Consider the following 22,100-nt stretch of genomic DNA (forward strand, 5'->3'; position numbering starts at 1 on the left):
AAAAAGATGACTGCAGGCCTGACCCAAGACCTACTTGGTTCAACATATGTCAATAACCATTGTTTATGTGCCCCGGTGGCTGAATTATACATACTACACTTTAAAAAACCATGGAATATAAAGGGCACACACCTTCCAACCATTGCACTCATTAGCTGTCATCATTTGTGCATTCATTTGAAATTATATTGCGTTTAATTTTATTGAATTTTCAGTTACAAAAACCCTCCAACAGGGGCGGAATGCTGCTGATTTCAGCGCAGTCTAAGTCACTGTTTTCCCAGAAGTGCCATTGAATTCAGTGAATTCAATATTAAATGAATGCTTTTAGAGTTTTACCCAAGTAAAAAAAAATAAACAACTGGACTGAATTGGTGTCTCCAGCTTGTACTGCTCAAAAGGCGGCAGGTATTCTACCGCCTTATTATTACAGTATCACAATACGTTCTGAGTTCCTATGCTAATGCATTATTTAAATGGCTTTTCTTATCTTAATATTTTGAAACCATTCCAATTCACTATATTCTATAAACCTTTGACATGATTTGGTGTTTTTTCAAATATGCAACGGATGCATTGAGTTTAAGATCATAAAAATCACCGTCATCTCGAAACCATGCTCAGCTGGGATGCAGGGCATCCCTGGGCCAAAATGGTGACGCTGCTTTTCAAACTTCTATTTTGGAAGTGTGAAAGTATCTCTAACAAGGCAGGACCAAAATAGAGATGAAGGCAAAAGGTTATTGACAAATATAAAGTTACATCTCCAGCAAGTCCTTCTGACAGCTCGTAGTGTGGTGATTTAATGGCCCTTCTGGATAAGGGCTTCCCTGTCGCATTTGAATTATCGTTGCTGGGTACGACAGCAAGATATTTTTTGTTCTGGAGTATCGATTTCAAAGGCTTGATGCTTTGCAACCACAAAGGCAAGGAGTTCAATTTATGGGTGCGATTCCTCTGAGGCTTTATTAACAAGAAAGTAAATAAAGGGTATCATCTCAGTGTTGAGGTCTGGGGATTTTCCTTAATAGCAGTGTTTTTCATGGCTGGCTGGGGAATTCCAGGAGTTGAAATCCACCGTTTTAAAGTTGCAAAGTTTGAAAAAACTCTGCCTTACAGTAAAAAAAAAAAGAATAGAATATCTTGCTTTATTTTCTCCGTTGGATGAGCTGTTTTCCTCCCCCCCCCCCCAAATCTCTGCTGAGGTCACTGGTTGTACAGGAGGTTGCAAGCTGTGCATGATGGCCTTCATTGTTCCCACCCAGCCTCTGCCTGTACAGAAGGTTGCAAGCTGTGCATGATGGGGATTCATTGTTCAGCAGCTCCAGATCACATCAGGTTGAGATGACATAAGAGTAGAATTTATAGAATTTTATAGCACAACCCGCATTTCATCCAAAGAGCATACAGGCTGGGGATGATGGAAGCTGTAGTCAAGCCTCTTTCTTCTATATGAACTGTATGGGCACCATGATCCTACTGTTGACCTGGAATGGAAATGGATGAAATTTGAAAAATGGGAAGCACATTTTCTTTATTTGTTTAGGAAGGAGAAAAATAAACATTTTTTCCCAAAAGGATTAGGACAGACTCTTTCTGGGCATGCGCAGTTCCCTTACTCTGCTCTCCTTCCGCCCTTCCCTTCTCCGCAGCCCTCTGACGGACAGCTCAACTCCGAAGCTTATTGGCTGCCTTTGTTGTTGTTTATTGCCGTTTCGGCCTAGGCCCCCCTTCTTTTCGAAAAGCGACTTCCGCTCTTGCGCAGTGAGCTGCACAGGGCCCTTCTGCTATAGGCTAATAACAGGAGGGGGGCAGGGAGAGAGAGACGACTTTCGAGGCAAAAGAGCGCTTCTGCGCTTGCGCAATAAATTTCCCTCCGACGCGACGGCGGGGAAGCGTCTGCGCAGTCGCCTTGTCACCGTCTAAGGCGAGAAACCGCGGCTTTTACCGCGGCGAGGCGTGTTGTAAGAGCCGACGGGACTCCGTCGCCTCCGAGCGCCGCCGTCCTCCTCCGCTTCACCCGCTCGGGACGGACGGCGGCCGAACGGAGCAGGGGCCGCGAGGGGGCGTGGAAGCGCGTGCGTAGCACAGCCCCCGCGCATGCGCCCTGGCGCCGGGCCTGCTGCGAGGCGTTTCCAGGCCGGGCCGGGCCCGGGCGGCGCCCTGGTGGTGAGAAGCGGCGCCGAGTCGGGCGGCACCATGAGCGTCGGCGGCTCGGACCGCAACGAGGAATTCCACCAGCAGCTGCGGCTGCAGGAGCTCTACGAGCGGAAGGAGGGCGAGGGCGGCGACGAGCCCTTCACCTACACCGACCCCGCCGACGGCACCCAGTACGAGTGGGACCGCGACAAGAAGGCCTGGTTCCCCAAGGTGGGCCGGACTCCAAGGCCCATCCTCCGCAGCGCGCGCGCGTGGGGGAGGGCGTCAGAGCGGGAGAATCCAAAGCCCCCCCCCCGTCCCGGATTTGGGAAGTGGGGGGGGACACACCTGTCGGTGGAGAGCGATGGGCGTTGTAGTCCTTAAAGCTGGGCTGGGGGGAGGGAGGGAGGAGGGTCTCCTGGTGTTCAGGCTGCATAAGCCTCCCCTTGGTTTTCGTGGGGAGCCTTTCCTTTGCAGGGGAAGAGGGGGGGGGGGCTTTCCCAGCCTTTTAGCCTTTCTTATTTAAAGGAAATAATTTCCCTGAAGGAGGAGATGATTTTTCTCTCTTAGCATAAACATCCCTGCATCGTCTGATTGCCTTGCATGGTGGTTGCTCCGGAGAGCGAGAGGGAGGACATAGGCATTTGCATTCTAAAATATATCTTCTTTCTTTCTTTCATCCCTATCTGTCTATGATATCTGTCTACCTACATCTCTCTCTTTCTATCATCCTTATCTATCTATTCTGTCTGATCTATCTACCCTTTCTTTCTTTCTTTCTTTCTTCTTTCTTTCTTTCTTTCTTTCTTTCTTTCTTTCTTTCTTTCTTTCTTTCTTTCTTTCTTTCTTTCTTTCTTTCTTTCTTTCTTTCTTTCTTTCATCCTTATCTACCATGTCTGTATATCTACATCTCTCTTTCTATCATCCATATCTATCCTGTCTGTCTGATCTTTCTTTCTTTCTTTCTTTCTTTCTTTCTTTCTTTCTTTCTTTCTTTCTTTCTTTCTTTCTTTCTTTCTTTCTATTATTCCTATCTATCTAGTCTGTCTATCTGTGTCTGATCTACCATCTATCTATCTATCTATCTATCTATCTATCTATCTATCTATCATCTATCTATCATCTTATCATCTCTCTCCTATATCTATCTCTATCTATCTCATGTACACACATACATCCTACATACATATATACATTGCATACACACACACATAAAATAATAGTGCAGAAATGGATAGGTTGACATTAAAGATAAAGAAGATAAGGAATATTTTTTAACATGGGATTCGTTCTATCAATGGTTGGATAATAGAAATTAGAAACTGGAAAACATTATTGTTTAAGCAAATTGACCCAGATAGTACACTGTTTACTAAGCGCTTATGTATGTTAAAGAAAAATGTATAAATAAAATATTTAAACACACACACACTCATAAAATAAAGTTGCCAACTCTGGTCTCAAACTTCACGCTGAGAAAGCAATGGACTTTGGTAGTAATAATCCTCATTTCCTGGGGCAAAATGCCATTTTTTGAGAGGAGCAGAGACCCTGTCCAGCGCTTGGCCAGCCTTGATTTTCTTCCTTGCTCCTTTGGCTTGCTATCCTTCGCAGCCTCCTTATCTCTCCGGCAGGATCCCTTTACTAGCCTTTCAACCTGCCTTATTGAAAATAGATAAGTAAAGGCGAAGCATACATCAACTACTTTTAACTTTAACTCTCAAATGGGAGTACAACAATTCAGTGGGTTGGCTTCCCCCCACCCCTCCCCTCAACCTTGGCAACTTTTCAGATGTGTGGATTCCAACTTCTCACTTCCAGAAATTATTTACTTTTGTTTTCTAAATTGGCATCTAGACCCAGGATTATTAACCTGCAAGCTGTATCTAATGTGGAGTTGTATCTACGTGGTGCAATTCTGCTGCTGAATCAGGTGAAGAGCAGTTGCCCCTGAAAATTCTCCCTAAATTCTGAAGAATATTTGTAAGAATGGGGACAGTCGTCGGCATTTTCAGATGTCCAAAGAGAGACAATTTTGCAGGCAGTGTGTAAAGGGGGAGTAAACAGTCTGCAACTCCTTGATGACTTGATCTCAGAGATATGCTGGTGCTCCGAGTAGCTTTCTCTAGTAAACCTAGAATAGCATCCTTTTACTCTCTCTGCAGGCCTGCCAGTCCATCCCTCTAAGCTGCCTGTCAGTTGTAGTGCCATGATGAACGGTTAAAAATAGAACATGATCTGCATTATTTTGTTTCAAAAGGCCACCTCTGGGCCCTCGGTTCTTGCAGTAACTCACACTTAAGCCTTAATTGGGTCTCTAATTGGTTTCCTGAACAATGCCCCTTTTTTAGATCACTGAAGATTTCTTGGCAACGTACCATGCTAACTACGGCTTTCCCACCGAAGGCTCCGATACCTTGGCCTCCACTGCAAAGACTGGCTCGAAAGCCTCACCGGATTCCAAGGCCGCCAAGGCTCAGCCGCCAGGAGAAGGCAAACCGTCGCAGCTGCTGCTACCGCCAGACCTTAAACAGAAAGGGGAGAAAAGAAAAGCCGAAGCAGGCAAGCGGCTCCATTGTGCATGACTTAGAAGTAGCTTGCGGTTCAAAAAGAGATGCGTGTCTTCCAGCTTGTGTGGGCAGCCGTGCAAGAGCATCTTTCAGACTCGATAAGCCTAATGTTAAAAGGACCAAATTGCAGCCAATGTGTAGGAAGTTGTGAATGTTGTTGAAGCATGGATAGGCGTGAAGATAGGAAGGTGCCATTTATCCCAGGTCAGGCTGTTTATATCCCAGGAGTGTCTTCTTTTCTCTCCCCCCCCCCCACTCCGCAATCTGACGTGAATTTTAATCTGAAGACCCGTTCTCTTTTCTTTAGAGGTGCAGTCCTAACTTCTCCTCCTCTCCCCTCTAGGATGGTTTCACGTGGAAGAACAGAGAAATACAAATGTTTATGTCACAGGTGAGGAGCAGTCTTGGGTCTTTGCTGGGTGTGAAAGCCGCCTGTGTTACGCTGCGGTTCTCCTTTGAAATGGAGTCAAGCCCCTGAATATCGTTTCAACTATTTCACAGTGCACGAAATCTTTGCCTCTGGACTTCAAAACAACGTGGATGGCTTTGGAGTAAAATTGAAGTGGATAGGAAGAGTGATACATAACACGTGTATTGAAAAACCAGTCCTGTACGTTTGAATTATCTGTAGAAGTGCCTCAAGTCTCAAACGTTGCTGCACAACGGCACACAGGCTTTGTAGTCCTTTTGTCCCCCTGTTTTGATGAACTGAAATTTGTCTCCCATTTTAATGAAGGATTGGATGTATTGCTATGCTTTAAATGTGAGGCCAGCACCTCCAAACAAATTCCAATCACCTCCCTTTAACTACTTCCTCATTAGACAGTCACCTTGTGGCAACCCGGCATTGGGTACGTGGCTTAATAGCTAGGCAGTTGAGTGGGAAGATGCCTTCCTGTTCTATCTGGGAAGGGCCCGTTGCAGCACTTGGGACCTTTGGCGTGCTTGATACGGACTCCCGCTTTGTAGCTGTATAAAGCACGATGTTTCTGAAGCCTCCAACATCGCGGTGGTCCCCTGACTGGCTTGGCAGAGACTTTTGTCTTTGATACACAAGGCACGTCAAAAGAAGATATCTCAAAGATATGCTGGTGCTCCGAGTAGCTTTCTCTAGTAAACCTAGAGTAGCATCCTTTTACCCTCTCTGCAGGCCTGCCAGTCGTCCCTCCCTGCCTGCCCATACACCGTATTTTGAGGCGAGATCCCGTATGTCAGCGGTCCAAGTAATAACCCCAGAGAAATCAGACCTTCTTCCGAGGCAGGCAGATTCCTGAAAGAACAATTTTATGAGAGATACCATATTGGCACAAACTGGCGAAAACCGTCTCCAAAAGTTCCCACGGTTTTCACCTGATTAAAAGTGAAAGTCTCTGTCCCCCCCGCCCCTATCCCCAAACCATCAGTCACATTGTCCAATCAAGGTGTTGGCCAGTTGCCTGGTTACTTCACTCCTCCTTTCTCCAGCCACCTGTCGGAATGACCTTGGTTCCCACAGAAAACTATTGGGTTTTGGCTGCTTTATGTTCTAGCTTTATGTTCCCTCTCCCTTCTTCGCATTGCGGCAACCCCGAAGCCTCCAGAAGGGCCCCAGCCAGCTTTGCTTCAAGAGTTGACGCCGTGATCTCATTCTGCTGTGCGTTGAAGGTGTCAGATCTCAGGCTTATTGGCTGTGCTATAGAACGGGGACCCAATCCGTGGAACGGCACTGGGCCACATTCCAGAAACTGGGCTGCGCAAACAAGTCAAGCCCCACCCGTGGGATGCAGGCAGCATGTGAAACCACGGCCACTCCGGTCCATGGAAAAACTTCACGGAACCCGTCCCTGGTGCCCAAGGGGTTAGGGCCCAATGCTGTAGACTTCTTCATCCTTCCTGAAATCCAAAGAGCAGATAAATCCCCCGTCACCGATCAAATAACCTTGCAGTGTTCTCCTCCAACGTATCCACGGGTCCCAAAGCTTATATTTTGAACCGAGAGTGCAGAACTGCGTCAAGGATTTTATATCCAGCTTGGGAGCTAGAAAATTTGAAGTGTACTGTGATTGTTCCTTTAGTGGCATTATATCCCCCCCCCCCTCCACTTCTCACGGTTTGGGATCTAATGCTGCCAAAATGGAAAAGCTATCGGACCCTGCTGAAGGAGGGGGTAATAGACAAAGACATCATGGGGGAGGAAATGTAGACTGGTGGCAAAAAAAAACAAAAAACCCACCACCTGTATGGCAACGTTAAAAATTCCGTTTGGTTTCGTTGTGACATTTGTATCTCTTCCCTTTTTACCTTTCCAGGTTTACCGCCTGATATCACAAAAGATGAGTTTGTGGAGGTTATGTCGAAATGTGGCATCGTTATGCGCGATCTTCAAACGGAGGAACCCAAAATTAAACTTTACAAAGACAAAGAAGGAAACCTTAAAGGCGACGGGCTCTGTTGTTACTTAAAGGTTAGTTGTTTATTCTTGTGCTTGCAGTTGTTACTGCAGAAGTAAGGTCTCCAGCCCCTTTGCGTCTCCCTTTCTTTTACTTTAACTTCTGGGCACCCCTACGGGCATCAGCGAGATCTATGAGGAGCGTGTTTCAATCTCCGCCACAAATATTTTTTTCTTTGTCTGTTTAGCTGGAAGAAAGAAGTTGTAAACCAGGATTTTTTTCTCTCTCTTGTCTTTTCCCAGAGAGAATCTGTTGAACTTGCGCTGAAAATCCTGGATGAGAAAGAAATCCGTGGCTACAAACTGCATGTGGAAGTCGCCCAATTCCAGCTTAAAGGGGAATACGACGCCAGCAAGAAGAAAAAGAAATGCAAAGATTACAAAAAGAAGCTCTCCCAGCAACAAAAGTATGTGGCTGTTTTTTCAAGATACCCCAAAGTATATTTTCCCGTGGAAAACGTGGCTAGGTTTGCCTTTTCATGAAACCCGGGTCTTTCAGGGGTTGTATTGATAAAACAAAATGCATGAAACCGTCATCTTTAAAGCAGCTCAGATCACTCAGGAGGGGCAGAGCTAATAAAATGTAGATTTAGCTGTCAAGCTACCTTTCGTGTAGGTGGCTGATAGATAACACACCAGTTTGAAGGCTGCTGGGAAACCTCCTTTCCTTACTGGGGGAACGAAAATTCTGCCACCTCTGATTTCAGAAGCACCCGGTTAATTTCTTTTTTCAACCACACTTTTAGAAACTGAAGCGATCCGCCCCTCAACCTCTTAAATGTTGCTTCATTTCATTAGACTGCTGGATTGGCGGCCGGAGAAGAAAGACGGGAGCGTGAGATTGCGACATGAGAGGGTTATCATCATCAGAAACATGTTTCATCCCAAAGATTTTGAGGTAGGTTAAAAAAAGTCCCAACAGGAGTTTCATAAACTCTTATTCCTCCTAAGGCCTGAGTAAAGGATCGCCTCTCAAAGGTGACGACTGAAGTTGGCCTTGTCACAAGCCGAGGAGTGTTTGTGGCATTATAGGGCCAGCTAAAGTTAGAAAGATCGTTCCATTTTTAGGCTGTTTCTGGCTGACTGTGAGTTCGATCCTAGGTAGAGGTAGATATTTCTCTCCATGGGCACACAGAAAATATATCTGCTGAACAAAACTCCGCTCTGGTAACAGGAAGGGTATCTGGCCATTAAAACACTCTGCTATCTTCATTTAGTTGGCCGGACTCCACCCTGCAAGGGATTACGGGGTCGTTACCTTCCCTTAGTGCTTTATAATGCACTCTGGGTGGCTTGCAATGGAAATGACTATATGCGTATTGCCCCCAACAATCTGGGTCCTCGTTTTATGACCTCGGAAGAATGGAAGGCTGAATCAACCTTGAGCCAATCGGGATCGAACTCCAGGCAGTGGGCAGAGTTTGCCTGCAATGCTGCAGTTTAACCATCGTGCCACCAGAGCTCCTTAATCTGTTTATCTCTCTCTATTTACCCAAGGATTGGGAGTCATGGGGCCCTTAGTCCCAACATGCATGACATGTTTGCACGGTTTCTTAGTCCTGAGACAAGCCCACTCGGTTTCTGTTATAGGATCGGTTAAAGAGATTTACAGGATGACGTTTTCTGTTCAATCTGCGCTTTTGAGCGTGGATGAAAACAGAGGTCAACAAGCTTTTGAACAGCACACAGCAAAATAATCCAGACAAGATTGTCCGGTGTCTCATTTGACTTGTCAGGTGCACCACGATTGTCGTGTGAAAAGGTTTTGCCCTCTGAAAGTGTAGAATTTTAAAACATGCTTTAAAATGTCTTTCCAGGAGGATCCCTTAGTGCTAAATGAAATCCGGGAAGATCTACGGACTGAATGTGAAAAATTCGGCCAAGTAAAGAAAGTCATTATATTTGACGTACGTATCAGAAATACTCACTCCTCCTTTTGCCTTGTACTTTTGAAACATCCTTCTACAAAAGCACTCCATAATTACCCCACCAGTCAGACTCCATTGATGGAATCGTCAGTTTCTTCGATGAAGAACTGACTTATTTTAAAATGATATCCAAAGGTTCATTATTCCGTGCGTCATTGGAACATGGCTGAGCCTTTAGAAAGTGTTAACGTCTGTATGGTGAGCCTTGGGGCAGCAGTCGCATTTTTAAAATTAAAATTGGACAGTTGCTGCCTTTGACAGTTGAAAGGCTAAAAGACTATGCCAACATGGTAGGTCCCAGTGAAATGTTCTTTGAGGAATAGGCCTGCCTCGGAGTTCTCTTTGTTGTGGACGTGTTACTTGGAGCCTTGACATAGGTTTAATTTGATGGGTCCCCCTCCCCCCTCCCGTCTCTGTAGAGGCATCCGGATGGCGTAGCCTCCGTATCCTTCAAGGAATCCGAAGAGGCTGACGTTTGCATACAGGCGCTGAACGGACGGTGGTTTGGCGGGAGGCAGCTCTCCGTGGAAACGTGGGACGGTGTAACCGATTATCAGGTATATTTGGCTTAACCAAGGTTGTGGGCTTTTTTTAAAAAAAAAACAACACTATACGTATGAGTAACGAAGGGAGCCAATTAAGACTGCAGGGTCAAAAGTCCTGCCTTAGGGATGGAGCTAACTGGGCAAACTGGGGCCAGTCCTTCCCTCTCAGCCCTAGGAGGAAGGGGTTAATGGGCAACCAGTTCTGAAATCTTGCAAAGACGATTGCAGGGACGTTGTCCAAACAGCCTCCTGGAGGGTTGACCCACTCGAAAACACAAATAACTCCGTTATTAGCTTCTCCATGCTTTGCACTTGGCTTCTGGAATTGCTTTTAAAAGGGATTTCTGATCTCTAGAACAAAACCGTTTAATGACATGCGGTGGGAGTTAGATTCTTGTGGCCAAATCACATTTTCCCCAAATCACATTTTAAATCGACACCTTAAGCTGTTGGTCATGAAACAGGAAATGCCTTGAAATGTCTTTGAATGTGCCTTCCCTTCCCCTCTTTCTCCTCCTCCTCCTCCTCCTCAAATATTGACCATTGTGTCTCTCGCCCCAGATTGAAGAAACTTCCCGGGAAAGAGAAGAGAGACTGAAAGGGTGGCAAGAATTTTTAGGGGATCCCAACCAAGAACTGCCTAAAAAGCCCCCGGATGCCAATTCTTCAGAAAGCGGCCCTCAAGCGGCCAAGAGAGACCCCCCGTCTCAAGACAACGGGGCCACCGAAGCCGCCGAGCGAGCCGGAGATCGCCACCAAGGAGCCGGCGAAGATGCCGCGGCGTCCACAGACAGCAGCGTGGCTGGCAGCGACAACGACGATGACGAAGAAGCAGAGACTTAACGCCGCCTTGCCGCTGGTCCGAGAGCATGATTTGCAGGCTCCCCCTCGAGACCTCCCCTCTCCTTCCCCGATGCAAAAGTTGCAAGCTCCACTCCCAATCAATGAATACAAATAAATATATATATGTATATGTGCGCACGTTTCCTTGTTAGGATATCACCAACGTGCTTTTGAGATATTGCATTGAAAAGCAGTATTTAGTTCGTGTGTGTGTGTGTGTGTGTTCATATATATTCATGTCTGGCTGCGACTGAAGCTGCGTATGTGTCATAGGTTGCCAAGAATCCTGCTGAATTGGCCAGTGGTCTTCAATTCCACCATTGCTTGTCAGTGTTCAGAGCCCATCCAGGTGTGAAGTAACGAAGGGTACCATAAGTCTTCACAGGCATCCCAGATTTGAACGCTTTCCGGTGATTATGCTGCAATGCCAGCCTACTCATACCCTCCCTCTACGATACCGGTTCTTGCCTGCAGTGGATTTCACCAGCATGGGCTTGGAATAGCTGGTTTTCCTGATACTAATTGATTTTTTTTTTTTAAAGTAGCAGATCATTGACGTATTCACAGCCGGGGGAGGTTTGAAAGATTAGGCTCCGAAGACGCTCCTCTGGCGTGCGTAAAAAAGTTCCTTGTGACTCACGTCCTTTGTTGGTTACAGAAGTTAGACGCTGGGGGAAGCTAGGTAATAAAGGGGGGGGGGAACTGTAATGGAGCTGAATTCTGATCTTCTTTCTATAAATTTGCGTTTGGATTATTAACTCACTGGAAACACACGCGGGGGGAACGCATTTGGAGGTGCGATTCCTGCCTTGTTCCCGGTGCTTTAACTGTTCAACTAGAGTTGTGTTTCGAGCATTTGTCGAGACCCAAGTGTACGAAGCCTGTATTTTTTTATACTGGATTGATTATAGGAGATAACTACGAATAAAATCGTTTTGAGATTCATTCCCGAAATTGTTTCTCAGATTTTTTTTAAACACATTTTTTTGGGGGGTGGGGGTGGGGGGTAGATACAAACCGCTCAAAAACTCTTTTTTTTTCTTTTTTAAACCTTTGCCAAGACTTTGCCCAAATTTACTTTACGTGTGGTCTTCTAACTTAACCTGTTCAAAGAAGGAAGGGATTGTCCCAGCCATTTCAGGTACACTTTCATGGGGATCCCTGGGCTTTCGCCGTGTTCCCCGTATGCGTGTGAGAGCAGGGAATTCGATGCTTCACGCCGAGTTTGCTGTTTTAGCTGAATGATGGAGAACTTTAAATCAGGATCTCAGTGCAGTCGTTGCTCGAGGTGGATGAGGATGCAAATGATTTTCTGTTGGTGTAACAAACCTAAAAGTGTAATTTCAAGCTTTTAGCTCTCTTCGTTGGGAAAAAAAGGAGGAGGTTGGAGCCTAAATTCAACTTGAAATTTCCCAAGGACACCGTTGACTGTTGAGCATCTCCTTGGACCTTTTAGGCATCTGCCTAAAGATGGAAAAAAACTCCTGTGCTGAATAATCTTTTGTAGAATAAAGCTGAGTGCTTAATGGACCAGTTTTGTACCTAGAATTTGTGGTCAAAGTCACCTCTTGAAAATGCTTGTGTTGCCTTTTGAACCGTTTTGTCTTGAGGTTACTCACCACTAACACCTGACATAAAACCCAGAGAAGTTTAGCACACTGAAAATGGGCAGTTGGAAATGAACCTCTTAAAAAGTTGCCATTTGTCCAAACGAAATATGTGGCAATGTTTTTTTTTAATGCACAAGCCTGTCCTGGATTTTCTCTTCCTGTTGTATGTTGCGATGTATGATGACAACGAGTGAGGTCAGTGAAACTTACACAAGACTTTAAATAGGAACTAGTGCGATAGTTCCGAATTAAAATATTTCTGGAATTTAAATGATTGTTCCATTACAGAACCTCTGTGGCCTTATTTGTGGAGGAAAATAATCACAGGCCAAACCTAAGTAATATTCACAGGCCTTGGGGACACAAGGATCAAAACTTAAAATAAATGGTTGTCATTCCCAAACTTTATATTCTTTTCCTTGTTCTAACTGCTTCCTTCCAGCTCATCTACATCTCATATCCATTTTGACCTAAATTTCTCTGGTACTCCACCGTGGTTCTTGTTTGCAAATCTGTAATCCTCTTCAAATGGCGTAATTCCAGATTTTGAGTGCAGTACAATTCATAAGAAGTGATAAAATATTTATTGGCCTTAAACGTTTCAGAGACAGAATAACACTTGCGATCATTGTAAAGGTTCGTTTCTATCCTCGTTTTTATACAGATACATATTATCTCCACAGAATATTAGGGGATTTAATCTCATGGAAAAACTGGCAGTTTTTACACAAAAACCAGATTTTCTGTTACCACATTTTAGTGTGTTGTCACTTGATTGCATTACAGCTACTTGGGAAGATTGGATGCATTGCTGGACTTCAAGCTTTTAATTTTATTGGCATTGTTCAGTCCTGCTGTTGCAAATTACAGTTTCCTTGCAACATAAGGATTTACTCAGGGATAAGTGAATTAATTTGAATTTCTTACAGTTAAAAATGGAGATGAGCAGCGCTTCTTATTTAAATGATGACTTCCATTACCTAGGGCCAAGTCTAAATGAAATCCAGTTTGAACTGATTTCTTCTACAAATTACACACAAAATTCTTCATCCAATGAGACACGCTTGTTGAGTAAGACCGCCTTCCAAGGCTGATATAGAATTATATGAAGTCGCCATGCATCCGTCCTCGATGTTTATATTTTTGCAATCATTATCAACATCTTTTCCAATCTGGTGCTATATTCTGGTAACTACAACTTCATCCTTAACTGGCAAAATCAGTATTTGTTACAACACCCATAGGTAAGTTGTTTGGACCCAGCGTTCTGCCTCTTAAAAAAAAAAATCAACCTTGGCAACTTGAAGTGTGGATGTTGTCTCCCAGAATCCCCCAGCCACGCATGTGTGCCACCAAGTACACTAAAAGCTAAAATTCCCCTCTTGGTTTCTCGAGCTGAAATATTTGACTCTTCAGACAGTTGCCAGCAGTTAAGACTCCGTTCAGCCTATACATAAAGGTAAAGGTAAAAGTTCCCCTCGCACATATGTGCTAGTCGTTCCCGACTCTAGGGGGCGGTGCTCATCTCCGTTTCAAAGCCGAAGAGCCAGCGCTGTCCAGAGACGTCTCCGTGGTCATGTGGCCGGCATGACTCAACGCCAAAGGCGCACGGAATGCTGTTCCCTTCCCACCAAAGGTGGTCCCTATTTTTAACGTGCTTTTGAACGGCTAGGTTAGCAGAAGCTGGGGCAAGTCACAGGAGCTCACTCCGTTATGCGGTGTTAGGGATTCGAACCGCCAAACTGTCGAGCTTTCTGATGGACAAGCTCAGCATCTTAGCCACTGAGCCACCGCGTCCCTCGCAAGCCATACATGCAGACATGCAAATTGGTGCCTGGTGCCATATATGCCTTGAATATTTAGGTTACCCTTGACTTTTGGGCCCAACATTTCTGTTGCACATTTGTTAAGCCAAGCTCAAACCCCTTTACGACCTTTCTTGCCCACGGTTGTTAAGTGAATCACTGCAAGGGTTAAGTTAATAACACAGTTGCAGAATGAATCTGGCTTCCCCATTGACTTTGTTCCTCAGAAGGTCTCTAAGGGGGAATCACATGACCTCTGCAACCGTCATAAAATTGAGTCAGTTGCCACACATCTGAATTTTGATCTCATGGACGCTGTTGGTGAGAAAAACAGCCCAAACCCCCCTTTTTACAGTGCCGTCGTAACTTTGAACAGTCGCTAAATGAACTGTTGTAAGTTGAGAACTACCGGACTATATTCGACAATTCAATCACATGAATTAGAGGCTAGTAGCCAATAACGTTCCACTCCGTATGAGGGACAACAAGGAAATGAAAGAGGAGAATGTGAAAAAGCGAAGCGCAGAGTCACTGCAATATCTACTACTCCGATCCACCTAGAAGTGGAAAACTGGCTTTTTAAAAATTCAAATCCTGTCCATCTTGTAGTACTGGGAACAGATCTTCACTCTGGAGACCCGATTCTTAGCTTGGGCACTGACCCTGGGTGCCAGCTCTCTTTTTACAAGCACCCTGAACAGTCCATTTCATTGTCCTCTTTCCTGAAACCTCTAAACCTGGTTGACTTGTCAGAGTGCATTTCACACATTCCTGTTCCCGAGACTGAAGGATACGCCTAGTTCCCTCACTGCTAAAGGAACAGAAAACTGCTGGTACAGTCTGGTGCTGTTTCCCCTTGTTGTTGAGTTACTATAGAGCTCACACCCGGAGCAGAGACACGGAGGATCACAGCATGAAGTGAACTCAGGTGGGTCCTCTCTTAGACCAAAGGTATGAACATTGTCTTTGAGTTCCTCTTACTCAGACGTTTCGGGTAAAGTTTAATCCAAGCAAGGAAATAGATTGCATTGAATGTCGACCTCTTAAGCAAAGTTACGGGAGGTGTAACGCGTTTGGTGGAGAGTTACAATTTCTGGAATCGGTTGACTGAGATGTACTAGTTTAGCAAGATTTTCTGAATTATGGTTTCCGACGAATGGTATTGTTGAAGTTTTAAAAATGGGTGTGCTCCTGACTACTACTTGTATATCTCTTTGGCGTCCTACTCTAATCCGATCATGTGAAATAATCAAGTATTTTCAAACAGGTTGAAGTCCACCTATCTTTTATTTCCTATCGGGAAGAAATATTAACACCGTAGAGGGAGACAGTGGAGGGAGGTGGACATCTGGAATAGAATATCAGCTTGGCCATTGTGTAAAACAGATGCTGGGCTCTCTAAGCCTCAATCTTGAAGGAACTGGCTTCATACTTAAAGCTTCTGGTACTTAAAAAAAACCAAGAACATTAAATTCTGCTGCCACTTTCCGGGAAAGAACCATTTTCATTCTCAAATACCGGTTGAGAAATCAAAAAGATAATTACTTGGAGGAAACGTATCTTCCCAAAGTCACGTGTCTCCAGAGTCAGGCTACATTTACTACAAGACGGGGACTCTACTCATTGGGTGAGGACAGTTTTGTCCTTTTTGAAGAACTGGATCGCACATCTATGGGTTTTCTTGCGTTCAGACCGGCAACCAAGAAGACCCATTAAATATTTTGGGGGAAGGGTGAGTTACCGAGTTCTGTGAGGTGCCACTTAAAAAGAGCTTAGGCTTCCCGTGCAGATCCTACCCATTGGCTGTGTTTACACAACATGCCAAACCATAAACCATGTGTCAACTCTCCACATTGCCACGTCATGGAATAATTAATTCATTATTATGAATTAATTACGGCATTGTTAGGAAACCTGACATCATGCTTTACACATTTGACCAAACCACCAGTAATCACAGTGACTCAATATGTTGGCCATTATACTCACATGCTTGGTTTGGTTGTCTCTGCATGTTGAATAAGTCCTGATGGTTCCTGAGAACATTAAGGAACCTTCTAGAAAGGAATGTGGCTTCGGGAAGGGCAGGCCCACACGAAGTGTCCTAATGAATCATAGAGTTGTAGAACTGTGAGATTGGAAGGGTCTACAAGGATCTTCGAAAGCCTTGTATGGGACAACCAGTTTAACGGAAGGTGGCCATCCAACCTCTTTTGAAGGCCTTCAGAGATAGACAAACTGTAGCCTCAGCTATTCCACTCTGTGTTACACACATTTTTATCGTAAGGAAATTTTTCCTTCTACATAAATGAAATTGTGGTAGCCACAAATATACCAGCTACTTTCTGGTCCTTGTTCTTGTTGCAAATGGGAAATATATCTTCTCTCTGGCACCTTTTAGCTACCTGAACGCTCCTCTCATGTCTTCTCTCTTTCTTATTTTCTCCAGGTAGAACATCCCAAGCCTAAATTCTGAGTAAGCAGTGATCTGGGGTTGGGAGGTGGGGAAGCAGGAGTTAATCGGTCGCATGGACTCCACGTCACCCTCAACTCCATGTACACTTTTCTTGTGTCACGTTCATTTTCAGGTGATTTCCAAGTATGGAAGAGACCAAGAATAATCCCGCAAAGCTGAGCAGAACCAAACAGCCGGTGAAAACAGAATGGGGAGCCCATTATATGGTATTGACCTACTTCCAAGGAGACACGAACAGCATGGTGGATGAACATTTCTCCAGAGCTTTGAGTGTCACCAAAAACCCGCAGGACCTGAGCAGAGACAACGGTGTCAAAGATGGCCTTATTAACAACGGTGAGCTTTTTCTACTTATTTCATAGACAGCAGCTCATTTGACAAAGAGCCCATGACTCCTTATTGACAATAGATGTCCTCAGGTATCATTGCATTGATGTTGAACAAAACCAGTTGCTCGCTTGAAGGACAGGGACTTAATCTGTGTTGTGACTAAGAGGGTTTTTAAATTCTTCCAGGTCTCACAGTCTTTAATATGCTATGTGCCTGGGAAATGGAGGTCACGAAATTTGAAAAACATTCCTCAAACCAGTTCAGGTTATTTTGCTATCTGTGGTAAAGATGAAGTTGGCACTCATTCCTGTGTTGGAGGAGACTCTTTCTTCAACACTACCCCTGTTGTAGGTTTCTCTACCAACCCTGAAAGTCAAAGAAATGTAGAAAACAGGGCAGAAAGAGACCTAGTAGTCTTTCAAGTCTGTGGATCACACTTAAGAAGATCCACACTTCCGTTCCACCTGCGACATTATCCCTGGAGCCAATAATTCCAGTGAAGATGTCCAGGGAGACTCCTAAACTAATTTCTGCCTTACATAAAGGTCACTTTATAAGAGATTAACCTCTTTGTACCATTCATATCCATCCTTTTCTGCCCCTTTTTTGTTTCTCAACCTGCGATGAGGTAGACTTCCTCCAAGAAGAATTCCATTTCAGACCAAAGCATTAGGTGCCCAACTGCCTCGCAGGAAGTTGATGAATATGTGAGCAGTTGTTTTAAAAAAGAAAAACTTCTTCAAAAAGGGAGACATTGAAGATTATAATATACTTGATTTTTCTGCTGTTTTCAAGTGGGTTCTACTCTGCTTTTTGTTTAGGAGGAATTTTTGGAGATTCATATTCTAAAATAGAGTCAAGGACAGGTGTATTGTTCTCCAAGGGTAAAATTCTGATATCTTGTCTGATCTGGAGACTCTAACTTCTGACAAACTCCAGACCAGAAAACGCAATGTCCTACGAAAGAAACTAGCCAAGATCAACCTTTCATTCAAAAGTTTGTAGCTTCTCCCAGAAGGTCCTTCTATATGTCATTTAGATTTTGCCATCAAACTATGGAGTTTCCTTCTCAATGATTCCCTCTTGTGCCAAGACAAGGAATGAATCCACCAAAGTTAGCTGGGTCCTCACCGAAGCGGGCAATTCCTTGGCCCTAACATCTGATGGATGTCCATCTGCTTGGTGACCCACCAACCCATCCAACATCCCAAGCTCAACTCCAGCAAGCAACGCCTTGAGTTGTGGTCTTCAGATGTTGCTGCACTTCCCGCCCCACAAGCCAATGCTTGGGAAGCAATCACCCCAGACCAAAGTTGCTCATTGTTGCTGGAACCAATCACATCTAGATGACTGCTCTACTACTCTGGTTATTTTTCCCCTCTCTCATAAGGAGCCTTATTTCTGTAACTTTATCAACATTTGGTATCTTGTTGCAAACTCAAGTGGATCAGCACCAGCAAAATGAAGAAAGCTACCGAACTGAAGGCAAATATTAGTTGTGTTTGTCTCTTCGTACCTGCCCTTCAAATTATTTTTCACAGCACAGAATCTTCCGTTCATACATGAGTAATTTAGAGAATAGGAGTCAGTGACTAAGACGCTGAGCTTATCAACCAGAAAGGTCGGCAGTTCGGCGGTTCGAATGCCTAGCGCCGCGTAACGGAGTGAGCTCCCGTGACTTGTCCCAGCGTCTGCCAGCCTAGAAGTTCGAAAGAATGTAAAAATGCAAGTAGAAAAATAGGAACCACCTTTGGTGGGAAGGTAACAGCGTAACGTGCGCCTTTGGCGTTTAGTCATGCCGGCCACATGACCATGGAGACGTCTTTGGACAGCGCTGGCTCTTTGGCTTTGAAATGGAGATGAGCACCGCCCCCTAGAGTCAGGAACGCCTAGCATATATGTGCGAGGGGAACTTTTACCTTTACCTTAATTTACAGAACCAATTTGGTTAAGGCACCAGAGTAGAAAGCTGGAGATCATGAGTTCAAGTCCTGCCTTAGCCAAAAAAGCCCACTGGGTGATTTTGAGATCAAACACAAGGACGACTGTGAGTTCTAGTGCATCCTTAGGCATGAAAGTCAGTGGGATAACTTTGGGCCAAACACCAGCAGATGGTGTGAATTCTAGTTCCTCCTAAGGCATGAAAACTGGGTGAACTTGGGCCAGTCCCTCTCTCTCCACCCAGCCCTCCTCACAAGGTGGTTCTTGTGGGGAAATTAAGAGGAGGAAGATGTGTGTTGGATAGGTTTCCCCACTTGAGTTATTTGTGAAAGTAATAAAGGTGGGATAGCAATAAATAAATTTAAAAAATTACCTATTGTTGGAAAAAGATGATACACCTCCCATTGGACCTTGAATGCATCCACTTTGCTCTTCTTTTTTCCAACAGAAAACCACCAAGCTTCACACGGGTGGGGTCTTCAACCCCACTGGACCAAGCCCTACGGCGCATCCTCCCCTTTGAATCTGTGCGCTTCGGATGAAAACCCAATTGTCTCCACGATGGATGTCTACCAGCCTTCCATTCTCCAGGGAGCTTCTCCAGCCACCGCTGAGCTCTGGCCGTCGTCTTCTGGGGGTGACCCCCGTTTGACCCCCGTTTCGAGGTACCCAGCCTCTGATCTGCATTTGGCCCAGGAGGGCATGTCGGATGAGAAGTACGGTTCCCTCTTGGGCCTCTTGGAGCAAGAGAGATGTTCTCGGCCGGTCCAAGATCTGCTCGATTCCCGATCAGCTTGTCTTACTGGTTCCTCTGGGTTGCAAAATATGAGCCAGAGGTAAGTCCGTCCAGGTTGATGTTGTGATCCTTTGGTGATTTCAAGATAGGAGAGGGGTGGAGAGGAAGGCAGACAGCGTTTTTCAAGAGGGGGAATGGTAAATATGATTTGTTTCTTCCAAGGATCAGCACGTCTGCTTGGTTTTTTAAAAATCTCCTGGGTTTTTGTTTGTTTGTTTTAACGGAACCAAATGGAAGTCGAGAGAGATTTATAAGAATGGGGCTATTGAAACCACACACAGCCTGTTATACTTGAAAGTGATCCCCTAACTGTCAATCTCTTGTGTTTTCTAGGTACCCCTGCTGATGGCCAATTTGCACTTTCTAAACAAATGGACCCATTTGCTTATTATTTTAAGACTTTCTGAGGACTTCGCAGAGCTGTAATTAAGAAAAGAAGTCAAACGGTAGTGAACTTGCCATTTTTTCTCACCAGATTTTTTTCCCACGTGCTTTTCATTTTTGGAACGGGTAGAACAGTGGTGAAATTCAATTTTTCTTTACTATGGATTCTGTGGGCGTGGCTTGGTGGGCTTGGTGGGCATGGCTTGGTGGGCGTGGCAGGGGAAGGATCCTGCAAAATCTCCATTCCCTCCTCACTCCAGGGGAAGGATACTGCAAAATCTTCATTCCCACCGCACTCTGGGGCCAGCCAGAGGTAGCATTTGCCGGTTCTCGGAACTACTCAAAATTTTCGCTACCGGTTCTCCATAACTGGTCAGAACCTGCTGAATTTCACTCCTGGGGTAGAAGGAGATGGTCTCATATAGGTCTTCACTTTTGCATGCAGAAATCCAGTCCCACGGAAAACTACCAGTCTCTAGCTTTCAATTCAGCTGAAAATGGCCCCCTCTGACTTCCTGGGGTCTCCTCATCTTGGAGGACTCCAAGAAGACCATTCATCCAGAACCTTCAGCCCCTCTTTAGCCTACAAATCTTCGATCCAGGGTCGCCTGTTGCTTGTTTCTGAATCAAATCTCAGTTCAGAAACAATATAAAAATAGTTTGCAGGCTAGCAAATTGCCACACGATGGCAGCAAATCTCACAAGGGGGCCAAATTCTTGGCTGAAGATCACATTCTCAACCAGGCCCTGGCATGGAAAGATCCATGCTCCAGATGCCAAATGATGGGCCTTCTTTGTTGTTGTTAGTTGCGAAGTCATGTCCGACCCATCCTGATCCCATGGACCATGTTCCTCCAGGCCTTCCTGTCCTCTACCATCCTCTGGAATCCGTTCAAGCTTGCACCGGCTGCTTCGATGACTCCATCCAGCCACCTCCTTCTCTGCCGTCCCCTTCTTCTTTTGCCCTCCATCTTTCCCAGCATGAGGCTCTTCCCCAGGGAGTCCTTCTTCCTTCTCATTAGATGGCCAAAGTCTTTGAGTTTCCTCTTCAGGATCTGGCCTTCTAAAGAGCAGTCAGGGTTGATCTCCTCTAGGACTGACCGGTTGCATGGCCTTGCAGTCCAAGGGACTCACAGGAGTCTTCTCCAGCACCAGAGTTCAAAGGCCTCCATTCTTTGGCGCTCAGCCTTCCTTATGGTCCGACTTTCACAGCCGTCCATTGCAACTGGGAAAACCACAGCCTTGACTAGACACACTTGTGTTGGCAGGGTGATGTCTCTGCTTTTTAGTATGCGGTCTAGGCTTGCCATAGCTTTCCTCCCCAGGAGCAAGCCTCTTTTAATTTCTTGGTTGCAGTCCCCAAATGAAAGGGTCTCTTTAGAACTGACCTAAAACTTTGCCATTGGGAAGCTGAACTCAATGCGCTAGAGACAACCCAAGAACCGTAAGAGAAACCTCTGGCTTTCTTCTCTCCAAAAACCATTGTTTTTGGCGCACACACACAGAGTTGTGTGGATTCTGCTCTTGGCAACCCAAAACCAAGGGCTGTTGCTCATATCAAGATTCTCCCCCTCCCATCACAGAGTAGGTACCGTTAGAGGAGGAAGCCTATGATGTATCCATTGAGGTCAACCTTGTCCAGACTGGTCCATGGCCTCTAAAGGAGAAGATTCCCCGTTACTCACCAGGCGACACTTTGATGGTTGGGTTGGGTGGTGCAAACCAGCCTTATTTGGAGTGTTTTTCAATCTGGAGTGTGCCGTGTGAACCTGGAGAATGAGTTCTCAATTAAAGCTGATGCATTTCCTGGTGAACATTTGTGTGACTTTTCTTCAAAACACGTGTGTGGGAGCCTTCTAAGCATGATGCCAAACACCGGAGCAACTGGATAGAGGAGTCCACATGTTAAGAAAAGCAGAGTTTCGTTCCCACTGCTCTGGCCACCCTCGATTTTTGGCCGGACACTTTGCTGATGGAAAGATCACTCTCATTAAGTAGGTTAGCAAGCACCAAGAGCTCCAGCTTCTGATTACTGCCTAAGTGGAAGCTGTTTGAGTTGTCCTGGTGTCACTAAGGGGCCTAAAACGAGAAGGCCCTGCTCAAATGGAGTTCCATGAGATTAGAAAGGGTTGTGGGGTCCTTGGTGCTCTCTGAGCTTGGTGGTTTCCTTGCAGACGTTTCATTACCAAACTAGGTAACATCATCAGTGCACTAGTTGGGTAATGAAAAATCTGCGAGAAAACCACCAAGCTCAGAGAGCACCAAGGATCCCAGAACGACCCTCCTCCCCCTCCTCTTCCTCCCT

At 45.2% G+C, this 22,100-nt stretch overlaps 2 protein-coding genes across 5 annotated transcripts; both read left to right on the top strand.

Annotated features, from left to right (window-relative positions):
- The first annotated feature begins 1,954 nt into the window (after nucleotides 1-1,954).
- HTATSF1 (HIV-1 Tat specific factor 1) lies at nucleotides 1,955-10,994 on the top strand. Its single transcript, XM_081963818.1, has 9 exons — nucleotides 1,955-2,370; nucleotides 4,491-4,701; nucleotides 5,053-5,100; nucleotides 6,998-7,152; nucleotides 7,381-7,544; nucleotides 7,936-8,035; nucleotides 8,955-9,044; nucleotides 9,485-9,622; nucleotides 10,172-10,994. The coding sequence occupies exons 1-9, from the start codon at nucleotides 2,101-2,103 to the stop codon at nucleotides 10,451-10,453; spliced, it is 1,458 nt and encodes a 485-aa protein (XP_081819944.1). The 5' UTR covers nucleotides 1,955-2,100; the 3' UTR covers nucleotides 10,454-10,994.
- Nucleotides 10,995-14,478: 3,484 nt separating this feature from the next.
- VGLL1 (vestigial like family member 1) lies at nucleotides 14,479-21,609 on the top strand (the record flags this gene model as incomplete). 4 transcript variants are annotated; one of them, XM_081963838.1, is made up of 5 exons in its annotated part: nucleotides 14,483-14,819; nucleotides 16,318-16,344; nucleotides 16,457-16,680; nucleotides 19,064-19,451; nucleotides 19,745-21,609. In XM_081963838.1, the coding sequence occupies exons 3-5, from the start codon at nucleotides 16,470-16,472 to the stop codon at nucleotides 19,755-19,757; spliced, it is 612 nt and encodes a 203-aa protein (XP_081819964.1). In that variant the 5' UTR covers nucleotides 14,483-14,819; nucleotides 16,318-16,344; nucleotides 16,457-16,469. The 4 variants fall into 4 exon arrangements, with proteins under 4 accessions (XP_081819965.1, XP_081819964.1, XP_081819963.1 ...); XM_081963836.1 differs by having other exon boundaries at nucleotides 14,489-14,796; XM_081963839.1 differs by lacking the exon at nucleotides 19,745-21,609 and having other exon boundaries at nucleotides 14,479-14,796; nucleotides 19,064-19,455.
- Between the last annotated feature and the right edge of the window lie 491 nt (nucleotides 21,610-22,100).

This window comes from Natrix helvetica (genome assembly GCF_964273705.1).
Source record: "Natrix helvetica genome assembly, chromosome: 11".
Taxonomy (NCBI): domain Eukaryota; kingdom Metazoa; phylum Chordata; class Lepidosauria; order Squamata; family Natricidae; genus Natrix; species Natrix helvetica.

Bases quoted from the DNA above. Each gene is read 5' to 3' on its own strand.
- HTATSF1 (XM_081963818.1), top strand. From the start codon at position 2,101: ATGCGCCCTGGCGCCGGGCCTGCTGCGAGGCGTTTCCAGGCCGGGCCG. The intron at 8,036-8,954 runs GTAGGTTAAAAA...ATGTCTTTCCAG, and splicing joins TTCATCCCAAAGATTTTGAG to GAGGATCCCTTAGTGCTAAA. The intron at 9,623-10,171 runs GTATATTTGGCT...CTCTCGCCCCAG, and splicing joins ACGGTGTAACCGATTATCAG to ATTGAAGAAACTTCCCGGGA.